Source organism: Colletotrichum phormii, assembly GCF_030913505.1.
Source record: "Colletotrichum phormii strain CBS 102054 chromosome Unknown BDP81scaffold_12, whole genome shotgun sequence".
NCBI classification, from domain to species: domain Eukaryota; kingdom Fungi; phylum Ascomycota; class Sordariomycetes; order Glomerellales; family Glomerellaceae; genus Colletotrichum; species Colletotrichum phormii.
This window is the reverse complement of record NW_026851454.1, coordinates 713,543-723,814: the sequence shown is the minus strand read 5'-3', so window position 1 is coordinate 723,814 and position 10,272 is coordinate 713,543. Positions and strand designations below refer to the sequence as shown.

The 10,272-nt window shown below is 55.2% G+C and overlaps 4 protein-coding genes across 4 annotated transcripts; 2 read left to right on the top strand and 2 right to left on the bottom strand.

Moving 5' to 3' along the window:
• Positions 1 to 1,305, bottom strand: BDP81DRAFT_298268 (uncharacterized protein; the record flags this gene model as incomplete). Its single annotated transcript, XM_060583109.1, has 2 exons — positions 1 to 958; positions 1,019 to 1,305. Coding segments are annotated over 2 exons (1,245 nt in total), but the record flags the coding sequence as incomplete, so codon positions are not given.
• A 2,322-nt stretch (positions 1,306 to 3,627) lies between these two features.
• On the top strand, positions 3,628 to 4,937 carry BDP81DRAFT_481918 (uncharacterized protein). The gene has a single exon (XM_060594983.1). The coding sequence runs from the start codon at positions 3,914 to 3,916 to the stop codon at positions 4,661 to 4,663; it is 750 nt and encodes a 249-aa protein (XP_060444248.1). The 5' UTR covers positions 3,628 to 3,913; the 3' UTR covers positions 4,664 to 4,937.
• A 1,368-nt stretch (positions 4,938 to 6,305) lies between these two features.
• BDP81DRAFT_395212 (SNO glutamine amidotransferase) lies at positions 6,306 to 7,314 on the bottom strand (the record flags this gene model as incomplete). The annotated part of the gene is made up of 2 exons (XM_060588044.1): positions 6,306 to 6,825; positions 7,052 to 7,314. 2 exons carry the CDS (start codon positions 7,312 to 7,314, stop codon positions 6,306 to 6,308), a joined length of 783 nt encoding a protein of 260 aa, XP_060444247.1.
• Positions 7,315 to 9,198: 1,884 nt separating this feature from the next.
• On the top strand, positions 9,199 to 10,134 carry BDP81DRAFT_322250 (SOR/SNZ family-domain-containing protein; the record flags this gene model as incomplete). Its single annotated transcript, XM_060584684.1, has 1 exon — positions 9,199 to 10,134. The coding sequence occupies one exon, from the start codon at positions 9,199 to 9,201 to the stop codon at positions 10,132 to 10,134; it is 936 nt and encodes a 311-aa protein (XP_060444246.1).
• Between the last annotated feature and the right edge of the window lie 138 nt (positions 10,135 to 10,272).

Below are 10,272 nucleotides of genomic sequence, written 5' to 3'. Positions count from 1 at the left end.
GAGAACGGTGAAGACACCGTCCGTCGCATCGGCGGCTGGAGGAATAGTCACAGTCGCGGGGCTGTCACCCTGGCCACCACCAACGGTGATGGTCGAGAACGGACCAGCGGCAGGGCCAGTGAAGCCATCCGTGGTCTGTACGATTACCGTTCCAGTCTGTCCCTCGGGTGCCGGGATAGAAAGTGTCGTTGGTGTAGCTCCGGGAACGCTGATGGTCTGGAAGATGGCAGCAAGAGCCGGTGCAGCAGTCTGCACGATTACCGCACCAACACTGCCAGCCGTCGGGATAAGCGTGAAAGTTCCAGTCTGGCCGTTCTGGGCCGCGATGCTCACGGTGGTGAGCCTGGCAAGGAAATCGGCCTCGCCTCCCGGAGTCTGGATAATTTGAAGAACAGCATCGGCCCCGGTCTGCGTCACAGCCCTGCTACCGGGCAAAGTGATGGCAGCGGGTGTAACACCAGCGTTACCGAGAACCGTGATGACATTCTGAGGACCAGTGACGGTGATGGAGAAGCTGTCAAAAGTCTGCGCAAAGACCGTACCCGCAGATCCAGCCGAGTCCACGACGGTGAAGTTCCTGGGCACGCCCGAGGCACCACCAACGTTGACAGTAGCAAAGATCTGAGGCAAAGCCGCAGCTCCTCCAGGTGCTGTAGGAGCAATTGTGACCGGAACTGAGGCAGGGCTAGGTCCGGGGTTAACGACGCTGCTCACGCCTGGTGCAGACTGTGTTACCAGCTGACTTGCGTCGAGAGGAGTGCCCGGGACAGTTGCTGTTTCTGGGACACTGCTGCCGGTGGTAGCCGCAATGTTGGCGAAAGGGGTGAAGACCAGGTAGGTTCCGACGCCGTCGGGACCCGAGGGGAAGATTGTGATTGTGCTTGCCTCAGATCCCGCCTGGCCACCTCTTGTGATGGTGACATAGGCGTTGGGGATGGATGAAACCTGGTCAATGATTCTAGGTCGACGTTAGCTTGGATGTACGAGGATGAAGGTATGGTAAACGTGGATATCCCACCTGGTTACTTGGGAGGTAAGTGTTCCCAGCTTTTCAATCTCAGTGACCAAGGTCAAGGGCGCATTAGTGATGGTGAGGGTCAGACCATCGTCGAGTACCAGGACGGTGTTGACTGGCAAGTAGGCGCTGATGTAGATGGGCTGTCTGACGATGAACTGCACCGGCTGTACTTCGACAGATGTGATGCCGGCAGCACAGACAGGATTATCGGGGAACTGAGGCAGGGCGATGGCCGGCCAGTACTGGCTGGCGGCGGCCAACAGGCCCAGGATGATGTTGAACTTCATGATAATGAAGCGCCGCTGCGTGATTCCAGCACGATAGTCTCAAGACCATCCAAGACACCAGGTCTGGAAGCCGAGCAGCAGCAAGCTTAACCTTTAGTTGTGTAACGTCGTTGATGCTAATCAGAGCCGATCTTTCTTTTGTTTCCTTTCGGATATTAGGGTGAGTCGTGTACAAGGAAATATCTGGTCGACTATTGACCATGCAGTGGCATCTCTCGAATAAGACGGGAGGCGCCGCTGTTTCAACGGGGAGAGGAAAAAGAGGGAAAAGGCAAACAAGAAGAAGCGTCAAAGTGTGTGGACGCCGTGAAACAAATACTAGATAAGTTTCTTGTACGACGGTCAAACGTAGATGGCTCGATTGTTTTAATGGAGAGGTTTTGCTGTAGCTTGTTGCCGTGAGACTGGTGCGTTCCTGACCAACAGAATGGCTGGAGGCGTGTGGAATGTCGTTCCTATGCGGACGATGGCGGATCTGTCTTCAGCTCAGGGCGCATGCCAAGGTGGCTCACTATGTCTCTGTGTGATGATGATAATGATGGATACTCTACCTCGGACTCGATTGCAACGTTCAAGTAATGACGAGATGTAAAAAGGGCAGATATCGGGAGGCAATAGAGGCGAAGAGAGGAGAGAGAGAGAGAGAGAGAGAGAGAAGGCGAAGAGTGAGGGAGAGATGGCGAGCCAACCGTGGCGAACCTGTTACCGGGCCGAGTGCCTCTCGTTAAGGATACGGCAGAGGCAGAGAGGCCAGAGCCATCTCGTTCGAAAACAGGAGGACTGATGCCTCGCCTGACTTCATGGTTACCTACTCTGTGACTGTTTCTGGCCGAGCTCTGCTCGTTCCGGCCAAAGATGTGATGCTTTTCAGAGGCGATTGGTGAGAATGAGGTCTGGCGTTTTTGGAGACCTAAGACAAGACCGTCAACCGAGAGGGAACTAGAGCCGCTTCGGGAGCCCACGGCGGATTTTCCGCGCTCGGCGGAGACAGCAGCAGACAGCAGTGATTACTATTGCTTAGATTGCGCATTGTAGACAATCGCATTGTTCGTCGTCAGTAGCGTCAGCGGTGGTGGGTGATGAGTCGAGGGCCACAAAGCCTAGGTATGCAGGCAATGCAGGACAACCCATAGCTAAGGTGATTTGACTAGCATTAGACTCCCGTCATCTCAGATTCCGCGCCCGCAGGACGACGACGGTTGGGATGACAACATCCGCCTAAATCCTATTCTTTGCGGGTCGTCCTAATGACGGGAGGATTTGCTCCCGTTCTTAGCAGTTTTTCTTAACCCACCTGACGACCTTACTTGATAGATGTCTAGCAGAAGCTCTCTCCGCTAGCTGCCGCCCAGGTCTAGGATGACTTGCAGCCTTCAAACGAAAGCGTTGCTGGTGGGTCATAGCTATCTGGTCGTCGTTTCTGTGTGTGTGTGTGTGTGTGTGGGGGGGGGGGGGGGGGGAGGTCAGTCTGACGCAATAAGGTGTGGGACGGTCGAGAGAGCTGAAGTCCATCTTGGACAAATGCGTCCAAGCTTCCCCAAACTGCTCAGTAGGAGGCGTTCATGTAGCCGAGCCGTTGCTGGCTTAAGTTGGCTGTGGATTTGTTTGGCGTGCCCTCTGTTCGGTCGCCTCTTTCATCTGCTCTGGTGCCCCCCTTTGTGAACATCACCGCCACAAACCCGGAAACGAATTGAGCAGAGGTGGACGGCGAGACGGAGATCCCCCATCCCGAGGGGGGTGTAGTCAGCCAGACCAGTCAGCCTGTGAGAAGAAGCAGTTGTTGTCACATAACACACTAGCATAAACAGGCCGCAACTAAAGACGGGAATGCGAGATCTACGCAACAGTTGGCGCGGTTTTCCCCGGGGGAGCCGTCGCGGTTGGTCAGCCCGTCTAGTCTAAGACACCCCCTTCAAAGAGCCTAGACCCTTGAACTCAATCTCACCATTCCCACGGAGCTTTGGCAATTATATTCCCGATCTCTGTTCTTGTTCGGATCCGGTTACCTCTCGTCCTTGAGCAGGACGGCCCGTGACAGTTGAAGCTATCCCAACCTGTCTACCCGAACAAGACATGAAGACCTCGAGACTACAGATACCCTCACACACGACCGCACCCGAACAGTGGCGCTGGGCGAGGCCAGACATTAGAGCCTCTGGACAGAAGTGGACAGGAGGCATCACGATCGCAGTCACAAAGACCTTGGCAAGTTCGCATTCAGCCGCTCTTCACAGCAAACCCCCTCTTACTGTTTCTATGCTGCTCGACGAGGGCTTTGTGGGAATTGCGTCTTTCCGGCCGTGAGACTCTCGAGAGGCTCCCGGGGGGGGGAGGCGTCTTTCCAGTCCCAAGCGGGTTGGATGAACAATAGAGTTGACGCCCCAGTGGACAGGACGTTCCGGAGATGGACGTCAGAGTCGACAAACGGCTTGGCGGCCGGGGTGAAGGAGACACGGGAGGCATACGATATCGGTCCATCTCCAGATCAAGATGTCCTGATATAGAGTTTCCGCATTCCTTCTTCAGCCCGAGATTCTTGCTACACTTGCACCCTGAATTCAACCGCGACAACCCAACCTCAGCTCAGCCTCTCTAACTCTCACAAAAAATGTTGCAACTCATCTTCGCATTCGCTGCCGTTGCGGCTGGCGCCAGGGTCTACCGCAGACAAGAAGATTGTTCCTCCACCACAACGTTAGATGCCCTCACCGTTACCAGGGTCGAGCCAATCTCGATCTATATCCTCCCTCAACAACTTCAACCCACAGGGACCAACAATGATCCCTTCACGGCAGTCTATACAACAGTCTATCCCACCTTCTGTCCAGAGTGCTCTCAGGGTCTGAGGCCAGAGACTTACACCATCACCCAAACCTGCACCGGCATCACAGGATGCCAGCCATCAGGCAGTGTCCTCCCTCCCGGCTTCACTACAACCCAAGCTACTTGCACCGACTGCCCGACACCCTTCAGTGCCGTCCTCACAATCCCTCAGGCGACTGATGCCGCCGTCGTCACATCGACCTTCGTCGAGACCTTCACCGAGCCCGGCTTGACCACAACGCGCACCATTGTCAGGACCTGCGCGAGCGAGCCTTGCTTGCCACAAATCACCAACGTCCCCGGACGTGTCTCTACTTTCGATGGGGGCCTCTTCGCCGAGCCGGTTACACAGACAGCCACAGTCTCGGTGTCAGTCACCGTGACCGACAAGTCAACTGCAACCGTCACTGCCGATGCCGATCCATCCTTCCGTCCTGGCAGCTTCAACAGTGGTACCGGACACGTCGTCTCTTCAGACAAGTCTCTTGTTCTTTGCGTCAGCGCATTTGTTCTTTTGTTGATCATGTCTTCATAAGCGAGCGGGGAGTGTATGCCACAGATTGTGGATGATGTTGATGGCCATTAAGATTCATGAACTCTTAGCCTGCGGGTTTCTTCATGTTGCTTTACTTCTACGGACAACACTTGATACTACTTGTTTTCAATACGAGCCTTTGAGGGCTTTTACTTTCTTTTCCCTGTATATAATCTTACTTCAGTCCGGTACATACTTCATCATATAACTTTCTCCATCAGAGAATCTTCAACTTTGTTCCATCTAGTAGATAGTAGATATCCACATAATCAATGAAGTCTAAGCACTTCTTTTCTTAAATACATTTTGATCATGAGACTGCTTGTTCTACATGCTGATCGCGAATATTCCGCGCATTCTTCGTCTTCCTTCGCTGCCTTGCCTTATTCGGAGGTGGAACCCTTGTGCCAATGCCACTAATGATGTTGTGTAACTATTACCATTCTAAATCCGACTCACGAAAAGCCCGCTTTTGACAAGTTCTAAATCTCGAAAATTTAGAGTGCGGGTAGCAATCAGATCATGAGGGTCCCCCCCCCCCCTTGTGTTAGTCACATTTTGGGGTTATACGCAAATTCCAGGGTTCAGGGAGAGTCCAGTCCCTCATTTGGAAGTGGTCTTCTCTTTTTTGGAAGAATAAGAATGATCTGCATCTCCTAGCCATGTTTCTTATTGTCGAAAGAAATATGTGTCGTCGGGTCTCGTCTGCATGTCATTTCTGACGATCATTTCATCACGGCCCTGTCCATCGGGTCCCGATGTGACGACAAACCCCCCGTGACCCTCAGGAACTATTACCGAGATCACGGACATGGGCACAGCTGAGACCAAGAATGAGATTCGACCTCATCCTCGGCTCTGGATCTGCACGGCTGGACAGCTGAAGTCTTGGAAATGTCTGCATTCGTTGAAGCCATCTTGGACCCTGCTGACTGGATATCGGCGGCTGGAACTAGGACTGCTGATCATATGCGATTCCGTCTCGTCTATTCTAAATTCTATCTTTACCCTCTTTTTTGTTTTTCTTTTCTTTTCCGGGGACCATCTCGCCTCCTCCCGCGGGGGCCCAGAAGGCTTGGTAGTATCTCACGGTTTTGTTTACCGGCCCGTACTCACGGGCGAACCCTCGGCTCGCGCATGATCTGATTGTCTTGTTGTCTGGATTGGCGGGAGGTCCAAATTCCGCGCAAGCCACGGATGTCACTAGCCCATTTCTCCTCATTCCAACGACAAAGGCAGCGCTACGCAAACTCTCTGCCCACCCGTTGCTACCAGGCTGACCAGCACTAAGATCTGCAAATCTCCTCCCGTTGCGTCTGTGCGTGATGCAAGCTGCCCTTCTCTCTCTCTCTCTCTCTCTCTCTCTCTATCTATCTGTTGCCAGCCGGGTGGGATGTGAAATGTGATGTCATGTGACTTGAAACTGTCGCCCCCGGTGGCATCTGTGGTGGCATAATTGTGGCAGAAGTGGCATATGCCACCCCTCAACGTCGACGCAGAGACGGTACGCCCTCGGTAACTAGGACACCTCGTCAATGGCTTCGTGTAAATCTGTTCTCATTCTTTTTTCTCGTTTGCGAATATGCGCCGTGACATTACTTTGGCTCTGAGTCGTGAGAACTGCATGTCGTCAAGGCCCCGGTCATGCGGATGATGTCGGTGTCGCAGCCTTCATCACCTGCTCCAACCACCAAACGTGAATGCGGACGTCGTCAGTAAGCTCGGGGTGGAAACTCGTGGCAAAGATGTTCTGCTGCCTCACAGCGACAATGTCACCGACCGAGTCGTCCGCGGTGCTCTGGCTGACGCCCTCAGCGGCCTTGGTCTTTCGCCCCGGAAGAACGGCAAGGACCTCGACAGCCGAGGAGGCCGGCTTGTCGCTGTCGCCCGCCTCGGTGGAGAGGATCTCCTCAACAATTGGGGCGCGGATGAAGACGCCAGGGTAAGGGGACGACGCCGTTTTCGTGTTGCCGTCGCCCTGCGTCAGGAAGGGCAGGTCTAGATCCGCGACGAAGCTCTCGATTTGGCGACCAAAGTGGTTGCGGTGGACGCGCACGCCCAGGCCGCCGATGAGCTCTTGGCCGCCCTTCTTGGTGGCATTTGCCTCATCAGCAAGGAGGATAGCGCCGGCGCAGGTTCCCCAGACTGGCTTACGGTCGACTCTAAAAAGGAGAATAAGAATTAGACGTTGTCTCACGGGAAAACTCTCAATACTCCAGAAAAACATTCGCGAAGGGTGAGTGAGATGAAGATACGAGTGAGAAAACACCGAGTGAGAAAACACCGAGTGAGGTGTGGAATTCTCTCAATTTCGGAAATGACATCATGAGAGCAAACTCGGATCTGTGGTGAGTGAGAGGTGAGTGAGAGGTGAGTGAGGTGGCTTACTTGACGAATTCCTTGAGGGGTTCCATCAACCCGGACTGCGCCGCGATGAAGGAGATTGTGGTGCTCTCTCCGCCCGGAATGATGAGAGCATCGCAGCTTCGGAGCTCTGCCTCGGTACGGACCTCGATGGCAGTGATCTCGGGTCTCGGGTTTGGCGCCGAAGACTCGGCCGTAGCGAGGTAGACGGCGGCCTTCCGTACAAGTTCGACATGCTCGTGGAAGCCACCCTGTAGAGCCAGCACGCCGATGGTGAGAGAAGACATTGTGAAAAGTGTGTTGTGAGGTTCAAGGCTCTGCGGCTGGTGGCGTCCAGCAGATTTCTTGAGGATGATGGGCAGAGTCGTGAAAGGTTGCGACTCTTGTGTTTGAGTCATTTACACGCGCAATGAACTCAGACACCGCGTTCCGGACCGGTGAAGAGCAGCAAAAGGTTGTAGGCTATCCGCTAAAGTAATGTACTTTATGTTGCCCGCACTGCAGTAATCGGCGGTTTAGTCAGAGGGTTGGTTGCTCAGCCTATGCAACGGTGGGTTTGCGGGTAGCTCGCCGCCGACTCGCTCCTCCGCTGCAGTGTAGTACAGATAGTAGACCAAGACTGTCTGTCCCGTTTGCTGTGGGCGCAAAGGGCGTAAGGGGCGCGGGATTGCTCAATGTCAAGACCAAAGATCCATGCAGATGTTGTTAGTTGATGTCTGGTTGGTGTCAGCGACTGGCGGAGCAACGGGACAGGGAAAGGCGTCCGTCAGATGCATAGAGCGGCGGCGAGAGAAGATTCCATGCATACGGAGCTTGTTCCAGCTTGACTCTGCAGCTCGTGCGGAACAAGATGGGGCGATCTGGGTGTTGTCCCGCGCGGAACAGACTCGAAGGGAGCGGCAGGGCGGGTTTGGCGGAGGGGCATCGCTCGGATCTACATCCGATGACAACCGCTCTGCTCCCCGCCCGCCCTTCAGTCTTTTGTATCTGTCACCGCCGTTCGGAGCATGTGGACGGTCGGTAGAAACTTGTCACCGATTGTGGAAGAAGCCTCTGGCTCAGCCGGGTTGCGAGATACCAGGGTAACATGTACATTGGTATTACAATTACATACACTATATGCGCGCATTGTCAGAGTGACCCACGATCAAGAGAATATGTCGGGCCATGATCCATCCACACAACCAACGTACACGTCCCACAGCACGAAACCCTCAGCTTTCTCCTTATCGGGCAAATACCTTCAATGGCCAAGCCGAACGAAGCGTGTCCAGATCGCAGAGTCCAGACATCCAGAGCTGTATCCCGCCACCCGTTCAAACACCGGTGCGTGGGACTGGGCCGCCCTCCGCGCCCGCCACGGTCCACGACTTGTACGGGGGATACTTCGATGACACTGCCATTCCATCAAGGTTGGCCATGTACCGGGGTCCCGGAGTAACCGTATCTTGCCTTTCCGAGATCGGGCTCTGACCCGTCCAGTCGTCCCCCCTCAAGCTCGTGCCCGCAGGCCATCCATCTCACAGAGTCGTAGTCTACGCAGTAGGTGTACCGTATCCATGACTATCTGCAGATTTGCTGGGTGGTAAGCTCGGCCCTAGGGGTTCCCTACGGCCAAGTGTCGCCGCCGACTCAGTCGCGGGCCACGCGCTGCTTTGCTCGGCTCGCCTAGGCGGAGGGGTTTTCTGGCTGGTGTACCACCGTTCAAGTCTTGTTCTCCAAGCAGATGGGAAGGATCCGCGGGAAAGACGGGATGACTCGGTACAGGACAAGTGTAAAAATTTTCTCTCTTCGTCCGATCTTGGTCCCCTCGCTGGACATCCCGTGTCATCATCGAAGTTGATGTTTGCCGCCATAATACATATTTGCCCCCTCCTCTTCGTTCATCCTGAAGACCCCTTTTCCCCGGATTTCATGATATACAAACCAGACCCATCGTGTTGCGGAGCATTTTGAATCCTCGTTAACCATTTTGAGGCCCTCCTTTCTCTCTGATTGATTGAAAAAAAGATACCCCTCACTCCCAGAGCCGTTCTATTCCCGTCTCTTTCACTCAGACCTTCTGTACCATCCCGCCTCACACCTCTTCAACTCACTATTACCGCTCATCTCATAGCGGTTCATCCTTCTCAAAGATACCCCCGAAAAGTCGCTCTACAACTCAAGTCGCAATGACCAACAACGACGCAACCAAGCCCAACGGCACCAACGGCGATGCCAAGAACACGTTCGCCGTCAAGGCCGGACTCGCCCAGATGCTCAAGGGAGGTGTCATCATGGACGTGACCGACGCCGCCCAGGCCCGCATCGCCGAGGAGGCCGGCGCCTGCGCCGTCATGGCCCTGGAGCGTGTCCCGGCAGACATCCGCAAGGACGGCGGCGTCGCCCGCATGTCCGACCCTGCCGTCATCAGGGAGATTCAGAACGCCGTCACCATCCCCGTCATGGCCAAGGCCCGCATAGGCCACTTTGTCGAGTGCCAGATCCTCGAGGCCCTCGGCGTCGACTACATTGACGAGAGCGAGGTCCTTACCCCGGCCGACAAGGTCTACCACGTCGAAAAGGCCGACTTCAAGGCCCCCTTCGTCTGCGGCTGCCGCAACCTCGGCGAGGCCCTGCGCAGAATCGCAGAGGGCGCCGCCATGATCCGCACAAAGGGCGAGGCCGGCACCGGCGACGTTGTCGAGGCCGTCACCCACGTCAAGCAGGTCACCAGAGACATTGCGCGCGCCAAGGGAGTTCTCGCGACAGAGGGCATCCTGGGTATCCGCGCCCTGGCGAGAGAGCTCGAGGTCGACCCTACGCTTCTTCAGCAGACGGCCGAGCTCGGCCGTCTCCCCGTCGTCAACTTCGCCGCCGGTGGTGTCGCCACCCCCGCGGACGCGGCGCTGATGATGCAGCTCGGCTGCGACGGTGTCTTTGTCGGCAGCGGCATCTTCAAGTCTGGCGACCCGGCCAAGCGCGCCAAGGCCATCGTGAGAGCGACGACGCACTACAAGGACGCCAAGGTCCTCGCCGAGTGCAGTGAGGGACTTGGTGAGGCCATGGTCGGCATCAACTGTGACAGCTTGAAGACTGAGGAGAAGCTGGCCACGCGTGGGTGGTAAGCAAGGTGTTGGGCTAGCGACAGGAGCTTAGACTGCAGGTGACATTGCAGGAAGACACTACTCATGAGCAATGTCTGTGTGTGTGAGTGATTTGGATGTTCATATGGGGTTCATGACTCTGCGATATGAAGAGCAGTT

Excerpts from the sequence above, each read along its gene's own strand:
- BDP81DRAFT_481918 (XM_060594983.1), top strand. The coding sequence starts at position 3,914 with ATGTTGCAACTCATCTTCGCATTCGCTGCCGTTGCGGCTGGCGCCAGG.